The sequence below is a fragment of the Vigna unguiculata genome, chromosome 11 (assembly GCF_004118075.2).
Source record: "Vigna unguiculata cultivar IT97K-499-35 chromosome 11, ASM411807v1, whole genome shotgun sequence".
Lineage (NCBI taxonomy): Eukaryota > Viridiplantae > Streptophyta > Magnoliopsida > Fabales > Fabaceae > Vigna > Vigna unguiculata.
The window spans coordinates 9,660,166-9,679,552 of record NC_040289.1 but is presented as its reverse complement, the minus strand read 5'-3'; the positions used below and the strand labels follow the sequence as shown (position 1 = coordinate 9,679,552).

Sequence of the window (19,387 nt, the reverse complement as noted above, 5' to 3'; positions counted from 1 at the left end):
GGTCGTCGAATTTGAGTACACACACTCAAGTTGCTTAATATTTTTGATGATTAGGTGGGCATGGCTGAAAATTATGTAAGATGTAGAACCACTGGGTTTTATTTTATACGTAATGTTAGCCACCCATATTGAATAAATGGCTTAAAGTTGGCAGATATTACATTTCATAGTTTTGCAAATATATAATTTCTACCTCTACAAAATTTTAATCGTATATTTCACCCTACAGTTTTCTAAAATTAAACAGCTAATGTTTCTTGGCCCTCAAACACTTTTCGAGGTAAAGCCATCTCAAATAAAATAGTTCCTCATTATCTTTAGCCAGTCCTTCATTCACGTAACTAAGCTGCGCACTTCCAATTTTCACGACCCTTTCTTCTCTTTGATTTGGCCACTTCCTTTCCAACCATGCCAGTCCTAGAAACACTTGGTGGTGCTCTTCTTCAGGTGCTGTTTGACAAGCTCGATTCTCGTCGAATTCTTGACTACTTCCGCCAGAGAGATCTCGATGAAAAGCTGCTGAAGAAGTTGAAGAGGAAGCTGATGGACATCAATGCTGTGATAGATGATGCAGAACAAAAGCAGTTCACTAATTCATTGGTCAAGGAATGGCTTGATGAGGTCAGAGACATCTTGTATGATGCAGAGGATCTGTTGGAGCTAATACACTATGCGTACTCCAAGACTAAGTTGGAAGCTGAATTCCAGACCAGTTCAAGCAAGGTACACAGTTTTGAATCTAAGATCATAGCACTCCTAGATGATCTAGAATCTCTTTTGAACCAAAGGATTGTTAGAGATTTCAAAATTTCTAGCACTGTTAGATCTGAATTGGGTAATAAAGTGTCGGAGAAAAAAGTTGAATCAACATCGTTGGTGGCTGAAGATGATGTTATTTATGGTAGAGATGAGGACAAAGAAATGATCATTAGTTGGCTGACATCAGACAGTGACAATCATAACTGCCCGTCAGTACTTTCTATTGTCGGCATGGGTGGGATGGGTAAGACCACACTTGCTCAACATGTATTCAACATGTATTCAATGACCCAAAGATCAAGGAAGCTCCATTTGATGAAAAGGCTTGGGTTTGTGTTTCTGATGAATTTCATGTTTTCAAGTTAACTAGAGCAATTCTTGAGGCCATCAGTCGCTCAACTGATGATAGCAGAAACCTAGATATGGTTCAGGGAAGATTGAAAGAAAAGTTGACAGGAAGGAAGTTTCTCCTTATCATGGATGATGTTTGGAACGAAGACCGAGACCAATGGAAATCATTACAAACTCCTCTTAAATATGGGGCTAAGGGAAGTAAAATTCTGTCACAACACGCAGTAATAAAGTTGCTTCTACTATGGATTCAAACAATATACACCAATTAAAGCAATTAAAGGAGGATCACAGCTGGCAAGTTTTTGCTAAACATGCAATGCAAAATGATAGCTCTACATTGAATTCCGAGTTGAAGGAGATTGGCGTGAGAATAGTTAAAAAGTGCAAAGGATTACCTCTAGCCCTCGAAACGGTAGGATCTCTTTTACACTCAAAGTCATCTGTTTCAGATTGGGAATGTGTATTGAGAAGCGAGATATGGGACTTATCGATAGAAGATAGTAAAATTATCCCCGCTTTGTTGTTGAGCTATTTCCATCTCCCTTCTCATCTCAAGAGATGTTTCTCTTATTGTGCATTATTCCCCAAAGACTATGGGTTTTGCAAGAAGAGCTCAATTCTATTATGGATGGCTCAAAATTTTCTACATTGCTCTCAACAATGTAAGTCTCCAGAAGAAGTAGGTGAACAATACTTCAATGATCTGTTATCGAGGTCATTCTTTCAACAAATAACTAGGTACAACAAGACATATTTTGTCATGCATGACCTTCTCAATGATTTGGCCAAATATGTTTCTGGTGAATTATGCTTCAGGTTGGGAGTTGATAGTGCAGAAAGAGTACCAATAACAATTCGTCACTTTTCAATTGGGAAGGATCCTGTTGAATATCATGAATGTAGGAGTTTATGTGATGCTAAAAGGCTACGGACATTTATCTCCTTGTTTGGGAACTGTGTGATGTCAATACAAGAGTTGATCTCAAACTTTAAGTTCTTACGAGTCTTATCATTATGCTGGTGTTATAACATAAAAGAGGTGCCTGACACCATAGGAGATCTTATACATCTTCGTTCATTAGACCTTTCACGTACCTGCATAAAGAGACTTCCCGACTCAACCTGTTCACTCTGTAACTTGCAAGTGTTTTGATTTGAAGGAGTTGCCCTCGACATTGCACGAGCTCACTGATTTGCGTCGCCTTGAACTTATGGGAACCACTTTAACAAAGGCTCCACTACTTTTAGGAAAAATGAAGAATCTTCGAGTATGGATGAATAGTTTTGAGTTCAGTATTCAAGAACTAGGAGATGTCGATCTTCATGGAGAGCTTTTAGTTAAAAATCTTGAAAATATCGTGAATCCCTGTGATGCACTGGTAGCGGATGTGAAGAATAAAACACATCTTTTAAGACTACGTTTAGAATGGAATTTGAAGCGGAGCAATGACGATTCAATAAAAGAAAGAGAAGTGCTTGAGAATGTGCAACCTTCCAAACATTTGAAGAACTTGTCAATCAGTGGCTATAGTGGAACACAATTTCCTCGTTGGTTATCTGATGATTCTCTACCCAATGTGACATCTTTAGAATTGAAAGACTGTAAGTATTCCCTATGGTTGCCTTCACTTGGACTTTCAAGATTTCTGAAGCACTTGATCAAATAGTGACGATTAATGCTGATTTTTACGGGAATAACTCTTGTGCATTTCCATCCTTGAAAAGTTTGATCTTTAGTGATATGAAGGAATGGGAAGAATGGCAATGCATGAGGGGAGCTTTTCAAAGTCTTGAATGTCTTTGTGTGATGAATTGTCCCAAATTGAAAGGACACTTGCCAGAGCAACTTTCTTATTTAAAAGAATTAATTATTAATGATTGTGAACAACTTGTGGCTGCAATTCCCAGGGCGGTAGAAATTGGAGGTGTGAAGATGGAGGCATCTTCATTTGATATGATAGGACCCCTCGTATCTCATAAACCATTGGTATTCTTTGCTTGAAGAATTGGATATTAGTAAAGGTTGTGATTCTCTCACGAGCTTCCCTCTAGACTTGTTCCCTAAACTCTGCAGCCTTTGTTTAGACGAGTGTCATAACCTACATATGATATCGCAGGAGCACCTTCATACTGATTTGGTGAGTCTGAAAATTAAAAATTGCTCTGAATTTGAATCATTTCCCAATGATGGATTATTTGCACCTCAGCTAGAGACATTTTATATTGAAGGGTTGGAGAAATTGAAATCAATGCCTAAACGCATGTCTTCCCTCCTTCCATCTCTTGGTGAGCTCACGATATGCAACTGTCCAAGAGTGGAGTTGTCTGAGGGATGTTTGCCATCCAAACTTGTTGCCTCACTAAAAGGGGTGGATTGTTTCCCAGGTGAAAGTTTTCTCCCATTCTCTCTTAGTGAATTAGAGATAAATGATTGTCCAAATCTTAAGAAACTGGACTACAAGGGTCTCTATTACCTCTCTTCTCTCCAAAAATTGAATCTTTTTAAGTGCCCCTTACTCAAACAGCGCTGCAAAAAACAAGGTGAAGACTGGATCAAGATTTCTCGCATTAAAACCATATGGGTTGATTATGAACAAGTAAACAGAAAAGACTAGGCACAAGTTGAAAATTACTAAGGTGTCCGGTGCCAATTCTCCACATTGTCTTTGAAGCATTTCAAATACGATTATATTTGTATGAATATTTGAGTCTCGAGTTCTCCACTTTCTTCATGCATCAAATTTTCGTCTCTTTAATGTCTTATTACCGATATTTTCTTTTGAAGTTGGATGACAATGCTTATGTTTAGTAGATTCTTAAAGTCTTACAATGCGCATTGTTGTCATCTAATTATTGAAAAAAAAAAAAGAAATCCAATTATTGAACAATGCTTTTGTGGAATTAGATTGAAAGAGTTGCAAATAAGGAGCAGTGGTGTTGATATGAAGGAATGGGAAGAATGGCAATGCATGACGGGTGCTTTTCTATGTCTTCAACGTCTTTCTCTCACGAACTGACCTAAATTGAAAGGGCACTTGCCAGAGCAACTTTCTCATTTAAAAATACTAACTATTGATCAATGCGAACAAATTGAGGCTACGATTCTCAAGGGTGTAGAAATTGAAGATGTGAAGATGGAGCCTTCTTCATTTGATATGATAGGGCCCCTAGTATTTGATACTCCTCTTGAATCCTTAAGTATTTATTCTTGTCCGGGCATAAACATTCCCTTAAACCATTGGTACTCTTTGCTTGTAGAATTGGATATTAGTGAAAGTTGTGACTCTCTCACGAACTTCCCTCTAGACATTTTTCCAAAACTTTGCGACCTTTGTTTAAACGAGTGTCATAACCTACAGATGATATCGCAGGGGCACCCTCATACTCATCTGAAGAGTCTGACAATTCAAAAGTGCTATAAATTTGAATCATTTCCCTGTGAAGGATTATTTGCAACGCAGCTAGAGAGCTTTTTCATTGAAGAATTAGAGAGATTGAAATCAATGCCTAGATTCATGTCTGTGCTGCTTCCATCTCTTAATTATTTGTCTATACGCGATTGTCCAGGAGTGGAGTTCTCTGACGGATGTTTGCCATCAAATCTAAAAGAAATGCGTCTCTTCAACTGCTCCAAACTTGTTGCCTCACTAAAGGGTGTTTGGGGAACCAACCCTTCTCTAAAATCCTTGTATATTCGTAAAGTGGATGTGGAGTTTTTTCAGAGTGAAGGTTTTCTCCCACTCTCTCTTACTAATCTAGAGATATATGATTGCCCAAATCTTAAGAAACTCGACTACGAGACTCTTTCTCCCCTCTCTTCTCTTGAGAAATTGGATATTGTGAATTGCCCCAGCCTCCATTGCTTGCCAGAGGAGGGTCTGCCCAAATCTATTTTAGAACTCGGAATCAAAAGTTGTCCGTTGCTCAAACAGCGGTGCAAGAAACAAGAAGGTGAAGACTGGGCAAAGATTGCTCATATTAAAACCTTATGGGTTGATTTCGAACAAGTAAACATAAAAGACGAAGCACAAGTTGGAAAATACTAAGGCACCAATTCTCATATGCCTACATTTTCAACAGGTGCTAATTCTCCACAACATGAGGCATTTCAAATACAATCTTATTCACCGCAAATATTTTAATCTCTAGTTCACCATCTTTCTTCACGCATCACCTTTTGTTCCCTTAAATGTTCTGTTTTACGTGCAAGAATTCTGTTATTGATTTTGATACAACACGGGCTTTATTGATGAAGAGGTCCACTAGAGTGCACAAGAAACCTAATTGGCTAAAGGATTTTGTTTAAAAAAAATGCTTTTCAGTAGTTTAAATATGCTTGTTTTATGAACGAGGCTTTTAGACCCAATATGTTTTTTTTCCTCTGTAAGCTACTGGACCACAAGTTCCCTATTTAGGGATCGGAATGTATTGGAACGAGACACAAAGAGATAAATTTTTAACCTAGTTTTCTTTTCCTCCCCTCACCTATCTTAGCAGGTACCTAACATTGATGCTTTCATTGATTTCTCCATGCCTCCCAAACCACAATCCAAAGAACTAGAGGACATCCTCAATGCTATCCAGGATCGCTTGACCGCCATCCAAACCCAGATGGAGACCCAAGAACAACGCCAATCTGCCCTAGAAACCAAAAACGAGTCCCTCCACTCCTCACTTTCATTTCTCATAGACCAGGTATCCTCACTCCCTCCCCCCAACCCAACAACCATACCCTCACCCTTTCATAGTTCCTCCATGCATTCTATCCATAACTACCAGCAACCCCATATAGGCACAACCTCTACGTCCATCCCTTTTATTCCTGACTCCTTCAATAGTCATCTCCACACTGCTACCACTATGACTACATAACCTATTACCAACCCACCCCCACCACCACTCATACGTCCCCCCAAACTCCAACTAGCCTTCTTCGAAGGTCCTGATCCACTAGATTGATTATTTCAAGCAGACCAATATTTCACTTTTTACCAAATACCCGTAGAGAAACGTCTCTCTATGGTGGCATTTCACATGAAGGGAGAAGCCCTTAGCTGGTTCAAGTGGATGCACCACAACAATCTGCTCACCGATTGGCACTCATTCACTCGCGCACTTGAACTTCGTTTTGGCCCCTCCTCGTACACGAACCACCAAGCGGAACTCTTCAAATTACAACAACACGGGTCCGTTTCTGAATACCAAACACGCTTTGAGAAACTATCTAATTGCGTTATTGGTTTATCCTCAGACACCATCCTAAATTGTTTCATTTCTAGCCTTCAACCTGAAATTCGAAGGGAACTTACCATCCTTCACCCATACTCCATATCTCAAGCCATAGGATTGGCAAAATTAATAGAGGATAAGATTAAAGATTCTAAGCCCAAATATCCTCAGCCCCAACCCCATAACCCTACCCATATCCACCCGCCACAAAACCCTAATAACTGCATTCCTCAACATCAACCAATCACTACTCACCTACCAATCAAACGCCTCACGCCCGCATAACTTCAACAACGGCGAACTCAAGGACTGTGCTATAATTGTGATGAAAAGTTCACCCCAGGCCATAAATGCTCCACTACGCGATTCTTGCTGCTAATGGACCTTTCGGTTTGTCTAATGCCCCATCTACTTTTTAGGCAGCCATGAACGACCTTCTTCGCCATATCTATGTCAGTTTGTTCTGGTTTTTTTATGACATCTTAGTCTACAGTCCTACTTTGGAGGACCATCTCACTCATTTACATGTTGTTTTGGAATTATTAGAACAACATCGTTGCGGATGCACTATCTCGCCAAGACATGGATGACCCTCCAATGATAATGGTCCTATCGACTCCTATCCCCCTCATCTTCAAGGAATTAAAACATTTTTAATCCACTACAGTCGGCCAAGATCTCATCCAGTCCTGCACTCAACACCACCCTCTACCAAGTTTGTTTTACACTCGTTAAGGCATCCTGTTTTTTCGCAATCAGATCTTTCTCCCACCAATCAGCAATCTTCGAGAAAGAATCCTCAGGGAATTTCATGCCTCCCTCACCACAGGTCATTCAGGGGTGAAACCCACGCTCTCCAGATTTGCTGCATCCTTCTATTGGCCAGGATGGACCCGTGATGCAAAGAAATTTATCCAGCAATGCCATATTTGCCAAAGCAACAAGTACCTGCCCAACAAACCACATGGGTTAATATAACCTCTCCCAACCTAGAATCAAGTTTGGGAAGATTTATCTATGGATTTCATAACCCACTTACCTTCATCGGCAGGCCACACCACCATCTGGGTCATCTGTGACCGTTTGACCAAATACGCCCATTTCATAGCTTCACCCACACATTACACTGCCCCGAGCCTCGCACAACGTTTTTCTGTTGAGATTTGTTGTCTTCATGGCATGCCAAGGACCATCATTTCAGATCGGGATCCAATCTTTGTCAGCACCTTTTGGAGAGCCCTATTCAAAGCACAAGGCACCACACTTTAGTTTAGCTCATCATATCATTCGCAGACCGACGACCAAATGAAAGTTTTGAACAGAGGATTAGAAGCTTACCTTAGGTGTTTCACCAGTGAACACCCTCGCACAACTGGTACAAATATCTTCATCTCGCCGAGCTTTGGTACAACACATCTATATATTCGTAGATAAGTTATCTACGAAATATATTTTCATAGATAAAGTTACCTACCAGCTCAATACCTACTAAATTAACTTCGTAGATAATTCGTAGATAAAAGCACATTACCTACGGAAATTTGATGTAGATAATAAGTTGATTTCTTGTAGTGACAAACGTCACATTTCTTATTTACTTATTATATAATTTAAGATGTGTATTTAAACTGTAAATCACGATTCATTTGAAGATAAAAGAGATGAATAAAATAAAAATTGAGAAATGAATAAATAAAAATAAAAATTGAATGTATTTATTTGTTAAAAATTAAAAAAAAAAGGATGGAGAGATAATAAAAACAACTAAGAAAAAAAATCTCTCAATTGCAATATTTAAATTTAAAAAATAATATATACTTTAATTAGAAAAAAGTACTTACTTTTACAACTTATATATTAATTAAAAAAGAAAAAAATTATATTTTAACTCTTATTTTTTTATTTTCATTCTTTATTTTTGATATAATTTAAAGTAAGTTATTAATTTTATAAAATAAATAATAATATATTAATTAATGATTCACACTAAATTTTATAAAAAAAATAAATAACAATACTAAAAAAAGATTAAAATCATTGTGTAAAGGAAAACACATCAGATGTGATTGAAGAATTGTCTGTGAAAATATCTGTTTGCTAACATTAATACTGGTCGGATGGAGTGGTCTAAAAGGCTTGCTAACATCAGAAACCGATGCCCCAACACTGTGTGGGCGGTGGCAAACAATTAAACACTGGCGATTCCTGGTCCGTTGACGTGCCAGAAGGAACTAAAGGTGCCCGCATTTGGGCCTGAACTGGTTGCCACTTCGACGGGTCGGGTCGAGGTGGATGTCAGACCGGTGATTGTGGCGGGGTCCTATAGTGCCAAGGATACGGTACACCTCCGAACACCCTAGCGGAATACGGGCTGAACGGGTTCAACAATTTGGACTTCTTCGACATCTCCCTGGTGGACGGTTTCAACGTTCCGATGGAGTTCAATCCAACGTCGAACGAATGCTCACGTGGCATATCATGCACCGCTAACATTAACGGACAGTGTCCCGCTGAGCTTAAGACCGAAGGCGGTTGCAACAACCCATGTACTGTCTACAAAAGCAACAAATACTGTTGCAATTCCGGAAGTTGTTCTGCTACTCCTCTCTCCAAATTCTTCAAGGATAGGTGCCCCGATGCTTATAGTTACCCCAAAGATGATCCCACCAGCACCTTCACTTGCCCCATGGAACTAACTATAAGGTTGTCTTTTGCCCTTAAAACCACCCACTTTATATATATATATATATATATATATATATATATATATATATATATATATATATATATATATATATATATATATATATATGACAAGGATATTTTGACTACTAAATTTTGACAACTTTCTCTTGCAACATGAGGTGTCATCTTCTAAGTGGTTTTGAAATATTAAAAATGAGAAAATGAAAAAATGGAAAACCACTTAAAAAATGATACCTAAGATTGTAAGAGAAAGTTGTCAAAATTTAGTAGTCAAAAAATTATTTTCCATGTGTATATATATATATATATATATATATATATATATATATATGCATTCAAAATAAACAAAGAGTAATGATACTTTAACCTGGTAAAAGTTACCCATTTTTAACTCAGTGAGGTGGCAGCTGAAGTGTAATTTCATTTTTTCATTTATAATTATATTGGAATGATGTGGTGGAAAATTAAATGAGGGGAAATGAAAGGACAGGGTGCAGGGCGCGTGATATGAAGAGAAAACTAGGTTTTGGCTTCTGCTGCTCGCTCATGTCAATGAAAGTGTGATTTCTTCTGCCATTCATTTCTTGTTTTGCTTGTCCCACTCCATGCGAAACTCAATCCCTAATTTTTCTGTTGCCATTCACAAGGTTCTTTTCGAACCTTTTTAGCCCCTTAGGACCTGGGTCTCTTTGTTTGTCTCTCGTTTTTTGTAGCCAGCAAAACTGCGGCTGTTTCTGATAAGATTCCAGCCACCGCTAACGGCACAAAAACGTTTGAGAGAGCAACATGTGCAGCGACAATGAGGGTTTCCTTCCAGCGGCGAAAAATGCTTCCTTCCTCTAGCGACGAGAGCTTCCTTCCATCGACGATAAGGGTTTTCTAATCGTGGCGACGAGGCTTTCCTTCAACGATGGACAAGGACTTGTCCAGGTGGGGTTCATAGCGGAGTTGTTCGCAAAGTGTAGTTGTAGATTGAAGCCCACAACCCATTTTCCCATAGTAACAAACATTTAAACTTTCAAGATGTAATTTTTAGCCTGCGAAACTAGTGTGTAAAAAAATTATTACCTTTTGCTAATTATATTTTGTGTATTTTGGAACAGGTTGTGGTGAGAATTAAGCTTGAAAATATCAACGGTAAAGAGAGGATTGGGAAATTACAAAGGTTTCTTCTGATGCCCTGTGTACTGGGGACATAAAGTTCATGTTTGATGAAGTTTTTTTATGCCAACTCCAATCAGGTAGGAACTTAATTTCATTGTTTGATTGGGATTGATGTTTTCAATCTTAAAGTATCTCTCTTGATTTAAGAAAAAAATAGTAATTTGAAATTATATCAGTTTGTTGTAATAATGAGGAAAAGGAGAGTTGTTTTATTCAATGTTTTTGCTGTTTGGTTTTCTTTTAAGAGAACATCAATCTTGAATTTGATTTATGAGCTGTTCTATGTTCAGAAAGATGTTTTTCAGTCAGTGGGTGTTCCCTTGGCTAGAAACATCTTAGTTGGACATATATAATTATGCCACGCATAAGTGTGGTAATCAAATATTAATGGACATCATAGTTAAACATGGTTTATCTATTCATTAACTTTTGTTTTAAGTATTTTTATGGCAAATGAAATCATACAGGTCACCATGATAGAAAGTATTGAACATTATGGAAATTGCACCGAAACCAATTTAATATATATATATATATATATATATATATATATTAAATTTTGAATGATTGAGTTTGGATTACAACATAGGGGAGACTTGTTTTTTATGAGCAACAATTCAACTATCAATATTGTTCATTTTTTGAGTTAAATCAGAACTTAAGTTTCCTTTATAAAGCTTCTCAAAACAGTAATGAGTTGGTCGATTAATGTTGGTAATGTGTTTCTTCCTTTTATTTGGTTGTGCTCAAAAACAAATATACAACAAACGAATTGGCGAATTACTCAATTCTATCCAACAGAACCTTGAGGTAGGCATATGCTTCCGTTATTTTGGTACAAGTTTTCATGAATTTATTGTTTCTCGTTTATGCTCTACATACTTGTTACCTTTATCAAAAGTATTGCAGATGAAGGATGATTCAAGAAATGCTTCTTATATTGAAAATCTAATTGAGAAATACGTCACTAATTATGATTATGTGGCACAAATTTTGATTAAGGTAGGGAATCATGAAAGGCTACATTGTTGAAATGTATATGTAATTTATGAGAAGCTAAAAGCTTTGGTTTTGTTAGTTGATAGTTTTGGATTAACTATTGTATGCATTTTCCCATTAATGACAGCGATCTTTATTGGTTGTATGCTGCAGTACCTTTCAAGAGGTAAAAGGGAGTTGTTTGGTCTCAAAAAAATGACTTTGGCAAACCTTGTAGGAACACTGGTTTTCTCTAGTCTCATTGTCGGCACCAAAACATGACAACACTATGCCTTCTTGCATAGGGCTATGTACGGTTATAGTGTTAAGAAATAGAATTGTTTATGCCAACCTTAGGTGGTTGGTTCATAGTGAACCATATAAGTCTTTTGTTATAAATTATGAATTTGAAAAAACTTGATGTACTTAAATCTATATTTATTCCTAAACATGTCCTGTGCACAAAATCAGGTAACATACTTTGGAAGTGTTCATAATACTTCAGTTGAACAAAGAAAATCATTTTCAACTAACAACCTTTAGTTTATTTTTCTATATTTATTTTTAGTGTTAGGTAGGTACATTGTTACTTCTACTTTGTTTAAAAGAAAACATAACAAGGTTCTTATTTTCATTGTTCTAATTGTGAGTGTCAAAATATACAATTTAATATCATTTTTTATATGCATAAATAAATATCCACAAAGCATACATACGAGCTGATGAAAAAAATGTAATTAAATTGTAATTAAAATATCTTATATAGAAAAAGAAACACTATCAAAATCAATTGTCTTTATGTGTATAATTATGTGTCTTTATTAGTGTAAAATTTTGTAAAAGTAACATCTCATTGAATTTTTGAGGAAACCATTGGCTGAAATTAGAAAAACATTAAAAACTTAGGTAAGAAAGGAAGACATTTAAAAATAAATTGTCTTAATGTGTACAAATATATGTCTTTCACCCAATGGGTATAAACATTGTCATTAAAAAAATAAATAATTGCACAAGAAATTGTCTTTACATGTACAATGTCATGGTATGTGTTCCCACAACATTAAATGGTTACTTCCAATACGCTATTAATTTTGATTAGTTGCATGAAGAACTCAAGTAACAAACGTAAGTGTCTTTTTGTGGATAAACATCTGTCTTTTTTTTATAAGATTTTGTACACATTGGCTGTACTAATTCAATTAAGTATTAGTTGGCTGACAATTAAGTATTAGTTGGCGGACAAACTCAACGTCCACTGATACTACAAAAGCACATTTGAAAGGCTACCTCCATACCACATTATCTCTATACTACAATATCAGTAACAAACGTAGGTGTCTTTCTATGTACAAACATCTGTCTTTTTTTTTATAAGATTTTGTACACATGGTCGTTCTCATTCAATTGAGTATTTCCAATAGCACTAATTTTGGTTACTCCCAATATACTATTAATTTTTATCAGTTGCTTGACCAACTCAACGTCCACTGATACCACAAAAGCACATTTGAAAGGCTGCCTCTATACCATAGTAAGTGTCTTTCTGTGTACAAACATAGGTCTTTTTCTTTGTAATATTTTGTACACATGGTTGTGCTCATTCAATTAAGTATTTCCAAAAACACTAATTAGTTACTCCCAATATGCTATTAATTTTTGTTAGTTGTTTGACCTATTCAACGTCCACAGATACCGCAAAAGCAAATTTGAAAGGCTACCTCAATACCATACCATAGTATCAGTAACAAACGTAAGTGTTTTTATGTGTATAAGCATCTGTCTTCTTTTTAGTAAGATTTTGTACACATGATTGTACTTATTCAATTAATTATTTCCAATCACACTAATTGGTTACTTTCAATTTGTTATTAATTTTTATTTGTTGCTTCGCCAACTCATCCGTTCAGTGCCATCACATAAGCACATTATAAAGACTTACTCAATATCATAGTACTAGTGAAAGACTAAGTGTTTTTCTGTGAACAATTATTTTTTTCGTAAAATTATGTCTGTGTGATCGTGCTTATTCATAGTTCTCATAACAGTAAATAGTCAACCCCAAGCATGCAATCAAACAAAAGCAAATGATTTTAAATAATGTTATATATTGAAAATGGTTATTAAAAATTAAAAATCAAAATATAAAATCATACTAGTGGTTGACTATTCAAACATATATAATAAAATTCAAATAAAATTTTTCTCTTAAACCAGGTAGAAGTAACATTGTACCCAAGCTAACACTAATAAACATAGAAAAACACTTAATTGAATAAGAACGACAATATGTACAAAATTTTATTTAGAAAAAGACATATAATTATACACAGAAAAAAAAAACTTAATTGAATAAGAACAAAACACTTAATTGAATAAGAACGATCATATGTAAAAAATTGTATTTTAAAAAAGACATATAATTGTACATAGAAAAACACTTAATTAAATAAGAACTATTAACACTTAATTAAATAAGAACTAAAATGTGTACAAACTTTTATTTAGAAAAAAGACATATAGTTGCACACAAAAAAACACTTACGTCTTTCACTAGTGTTGACTAAAGCTTTAAAATGTGCTTTTATGGTGACAATGAACGGTTGAGTTAGTGAAACAACTCATGAAAATTAATAGTGTATTGAGAATAATCAATCAGTGTTATTAGAGTTATTTCATTGAATAAGCACGACCATATGTACAAAATGTCACCAAGAAAAAAATAGTTACGTGTACACAGAAAGACAATTATGTTTGTCACTGCTACCATTTACTATTTTGGAGCCTACTTAATTTTGGTAGTTTCCACACACGTAATTCTCACACACAAAATGGTCTAACAGTAACAAACTTAAATGTCTTTATCTGTACAACTATTATACTTAAATTTGTACAAGTATACTTAAATGTCTTTCTCTGTACAAGTATATGTCTTTTTATGTGTACGACTTTGCACACCAGTTAAATTATGAAAAAAAATTATAAAACTCTAAAAAAATATATAGTAGTATACAAATAAAAATGAACAAAAAAAAATTAATTGACTGGGGAACAATTTTAAAGTGCTAAAAAGTTTAAAGATCCAAAAAATAGAAAATATTAAAAGTCATTCTGAAATCGTAATACAATTTCATATTTAAACCTAATTCTAATTTGTTTACTTCCACCACTTGATAGTGAGATGGTGCACCACTTTACATATATGCATATTCAATGAATAAAGAACATAAATAATTGAAATTCAAATAAATTAAGATTAATTTATGTTAATATGTATAAATTTAAACTATAAAAATATGCAAATGTACAATTAAAATTATGTGTAGGGACTAAAAGATAAAATTGGTACAATTATAAAAATCAAATAAATAATTCAATATAATAAGAAAGCAAATGGATTACTATAATCATCCTGCAATTTTATTTAATGATTGGTGTTGGTTAGTAAATGGAGTCCAACCAATCAATCTTATGCCTCGTAGTATCTTTGGATGATAATCATAAATAATTAAATTTTTTAGTATTTTAATATTTACCATATCATTAAGATTAAATATATCTTTACCTCTTTTAGGAAAAAGTAAAGACATACTTTGGAATCATTTACTACTTAAGAAATGGATTTAGTAATATGTTTTCCAATCAACAGTTAAGATTTGTTATCATAGTATTAAATATTTTCTTACATATATCATGATATCAATTAAAATATATTTAGAAATAAGAAATCACAACTCTGTTTATTACCTCTTCCTATAGAAGGCCAGACATGCACTTAAGCATATACTTCTAAGCAATCTTTATGTACACAATTTTCTCTTCATGAGTAAATTACATAATTACACAGATTATATCTATCAAAATAAACTTCCAATTATTTGCACATTAATTTTTACCAAAACACCAGGAGGTCCAATGTCAACTATATATGTGTCTAATCAAGTCCACTATACACAACGATAGAGGCAAGCATGCAGCAAATGCACAAGAAAGTAAACACCTCTATCAAGAATATAAATTAATAGAACATTTTATGGGTTGCCAACTATATAAATAAATTTCAATCAAAGTACAAATTGTTTATAATAGCATTGAAGATGATTTGCATGTCTCTGAAGGGTACTAGTGAAAGCATAAACAGAAACAAATAGATAAGCTACTAAGGTTATTGGTGATATGCTAAGCAAAGCATAAACAGAAACAGATAGATAAGCTACTGAGATTATTGGTGATATGCTAAGCAAAGAGCCATGATTTATGTGTAACTCACCCTTTGTCTAGCATTGGAATGATTTGGTGTGGTGGGTCTGCTCGGATTCCCATCTCCTTCGCGACAATGAAAAAGTGGATGCCGAAGCCATTGAACTTGACCACAATAGCTTCCTTGATAAGGCACAAGCAGTAGTTGCGGCAGTCGTGGACGAGGTTGACGACGGTGAGGCCGTTCTCACGCCGGTGAGGGCGCGCTCACCGGACAGCAAATTGTAGTGCATCCCCATAAACACATAACCACCACATCACACGTATAAAACAGAGAACAATCGAAAATGAAAAAACCCTAAAATCCAATACTTGCAGAATCGAACAACAACATTCGGTCAACAATAACTTTAACAAAAAGAAAATTAAAATATGCTTACAAACAAAGAAAGCAACTCAAACCCAACCACACACCAAGCAACAAACTTTCGACTGCTATTCGGAAGGAAAAAAATAGGGTTCGAAACGACTCCGCCAAGGCACCAGAACCAGACGACACACTGGGATGGTTATCAGGGGCTAGGGTTTTCAATAGTTTATGTGGTTCACGAGTTACCGAAGAAGAAACAGGAAAAAGAATGCAAACACCAAAAGGAATATCGACAAACATTTCTTCTTTCGAAGAATAACTTGTTAGAATTAATTGACGAATTAATTCTATTAGTGACTCATTTGAAATATTATGATGGGCCCAATTGTGATTTAATAAAAATATAAAGACTTATTGGTTATTATTATGGGAAGTGATAATAAAATAAAATAAAGATAAAGATAAAATAAAAACCAACTTGATGGACGTTGGTTTATAAAAGGAATTGGGATTCTGTCTCTGGCCATAAGGTTCTTTTCACAGTAACCCATCAAGAACGGTGTGAGAAGATAAAGAAAGGCAAAGAGATATGTTCCTACAGAGAACAAATAAGATGAGTTAGGCACAAGTGTCACCTTACCATGTAGTCCGCTATCTCTTCAGTTGGTCTCTCCTCGGTTGATACATGTCAGCTTGAACCCATGAGTGGTTACCTGCAGAAGAGTCTCCGAAGCTCAAGTAAGTCAAAGCTCTCAGAAAGTCAAATTAGTGATTAATGAATGCGTACATTTAATTACTGGGGTCCATGCGCATTTATAGAGCATTAATGATGTCTGATTATCCAATGGGTCGGGCCTTGGCTTGGGCCCTAGCTTGGGCTATGAGTGGGCCTGGGTGCTAATCCAGGCTCTTAAGGCCTATTGAACGCGGGGGCTTCCATTTTACCAAGTCTTCAAGAGCGGTCTGATTCGTTTACTTCTTGACTTGTCAGATGTTGTCCTTGGCCGCATACTATCCGTGTTGGCCACTTTGTAGCCTTTATTCAGTTAAGTTCGGGACCATAGTGGCCTAGGTCGTGTACTTGGGTTATCTCTGGCATGTTCGTGAGGGTTATCATTTATATGGTTAAATTGACCAGGTCCGGTACAAGTTAGACTGACTCGGCCTAGGTTGAATACTTGGCTGCCTTGATGCATTGTTTACTTATTTGTTTGAGTTTGGTTAGGTGTGGTACACCAGTTCCCCAGCCTTGTCCGATATGAGTTGTCGGTCAAGGGTGATATGTGTTGGTATGCTAGCGGGACCGGCTAGGTGTGATACAAGATAGATTGGGAAACGGTGATTGAAGAGCATACAAGATTACAAATTTGAAGAACGCATATTCACAGGATCTCTCATGGATCAAGGTTAGTGCTCTATTATGATTTATCGTGTGAGAATTATAAATCTTAAAGATCCTTAATTAGTTTTACATAACCCACTAGGACAATTGGTGAAGGTTGTGCCACCTATCGAAGACTTCAATGATGACGAAGGTTTGAGCAACGACGACGAAGGTTTGAGCGACAATAAAGGAAGAACCAAAACCCTTTTTTGATGCGGACCACTTCATTCCAAAATTTCTTTCGGCAATTTCTTTTTAAGAACTATACTCCATCACCCAATCTCACAAATGCACACACGCCCTCACATTTCATCGATTGCCATATCACACGACTCAAAAATTAATTAAAATTTAAAATTGAAATGCCACTGCGAATGACACCTTAATAAGTTAAAAAAGGTTAAAAAAGGGTAAGATTTAACGGTTAAAGTATTATTACTCATAAACAAAATGATTAAATAAGACGTGCGTACTTTGCGTACCCGTCTATCTATCGTCTAAGTAAATAAATGTTGCTATTTTTATTGAGATGGATTTATTTTATATTTATAAATAATAATCCATCTATATTAATAATAATCCATTTCTTTATACCTATAACTCCTTTCTCAAAAGTCCCATATTGGAGTATACGTACGTGAAATATGGAAATGCAAAAACAAATACATAATAAGTAATTTCTTACTGCATTTCCATAATTTTAACCAACACCTCCATAAATACATAAACTTTTGCATTCCGTATAGAAAATAACTTTCTGTATTTAAAATTATATATTCTGAAATACAAAATAAAAAGTTTATTATAAGTTACTAGTACGTGTGTACGCATTTTCTAAATATGTGTGATATTAATAGGTGATGATAATATAATATTATTAAATTAATATATAAAATAAAATTATATTTATTAAAAATAAAGTGTAATATATAAGAAAAGATGAAAGAACAATTGTTGATAAATAGAGAAAAACAATTTGTAAAAGTAACGGTCAATTTTCAAAAATTTAATAAATAATTAAATTTTAAAGAGTAAAATTAGTATTTTAAAATGTGGACACAAAAGAGGAAATCCTCTTTATATATTATATATTATTGTAGATTATTATAAATGCATGCGTTATCACATGTATGTCTCCACGTTTTTTAATATATATTTTATTATAAGTTAATAATATATATAAATTACTACAAAAGAGAAAAATAATAAAAATAATAAAAAATACATTAATGTTAACATTATAAACAACAAATATAAGAAAAAAATAAAAAGAAAAAAGAAGAAAAATTATGCACTTTTATATAAAATATTTTAAAATAACACTTATTTCTAAAAAATCAAGTGTACAGTTATTTAAAAAAAATAATTAACAATTTCATCATAAAGGATAAAATGAGAATAAAAATTGTGTACACAAAAAATAGATATCCTTTATATATAATAGGCTTAAATATACATTTGGTCCCTATTTTTGTCAAAATTATTCAATTTGGTTCCTATTTTTGTTGTTTGTTTAATTTGGTCCTCATTTTTGTAAAATCGCATTCAATCGAGTCCTTTTGGCAAACGGTGTTAAAATTGTTAACGGAACAGTGACACGGTGAAACTGTTTGGGTTACGTGTTAAATTTTTGGCAGTGACGTTGGCACAGTAAAATTTTACGGCCGTTGTAGGTTTAAAAGTTAGTGAAATTAATTTGGGAAAGAAATTAGGGTTTGAGAGGTTTCAAGCAAAGTTGTGCCCAGCAAGAAACTTGTGCACAATCCAGTTGGTGATTCGGAATTCGTGTTTGAGAGGTATGTCTCGTCACCATTTGTCTTCCTCCTCTTGCTGTAATAGTTGGGGGCAACCAAGTTGCGGTGGGTCTCATATTCGTGGTTCCAAGCGCAATCTCGAAGCTTCAATCGCAAATCACTCTCCAAGCGCAAATTCCCCTCTTCGCGAACCCTAATTGATGAACAAGAAACTCCACCACCCAAGAACCCTAATTTTCCCCTTCCTCACCAACCCTAATTTTTCCCTATCTCTCGACCTCTCGAATGCCCAATTTCAATTTTTAACTCAACGAACTCTCTAACTCTCGAATGCCCAATTTCCTCTCGAACTCTTGCTGCAGTAAACCCTCAATTCAAACTTTTTAATTTTTTTCACTTTACCATGTTTTATCTTTTTACGTAATTCAAACTTTTTTTCTCTAATTTCTTTTTAACTGTACCAACATGTGCCATCATATATTCCAAAATTTG

The 19,387-nt window shown here is 35.0% G+C and overlaps 1 protein-coding gene and 2 pseudogenes across 1 annotated transcript; all 3 read left to right on the top strand.

The window, feature by feature from the left end:
* Positions 1–230: 230 nt before the first annotated feature.
* On the top strand, positions 231–3,854 carry LOC114170506 (annotated as a pseudogene).
* Positions 3,219–7,290, top strand: LOC114170160 (putative disease resistance protein At3g14460). Its single transcript, XM_028055641.1, has 2 exons — positions 3,219–3,710; positions 4,131–7,290. The coding sequence occupies exons 1-2, from the start codon at positions 3,219–3,221 to the stop codon at positions 5,157–5,159; spliced, it is 1,521 nt and encodes a 506-aa protein (XP_027911442.1). The 3' UTR covers positions 5,160–7,290.
* Positions 7,291–8,497: 1,207 nt separating this feature from the next.
* Positions 8,498–9,063, top strand: LOC114170159 (annotated as a pseudogene).
* Positions 9,064–19,387: the final 10,324 nt, after the last annotated feature.

Coding starts and splice junctions, on each gene's coding strand:
- LOC114170160 (XM_028055641.1), top strand. CDS start 3,219: ATGATATCGCAGGAGCACCTTCATACTGATTTGGTGAGTCTGAAAATT. Junction 3,711..4,130: donor TATGGGTTGATTATGAACAA/GTAAACAGAAAA, acceptor CTCACGAACTGA/CCTAAATTGAAAGGGCACTT.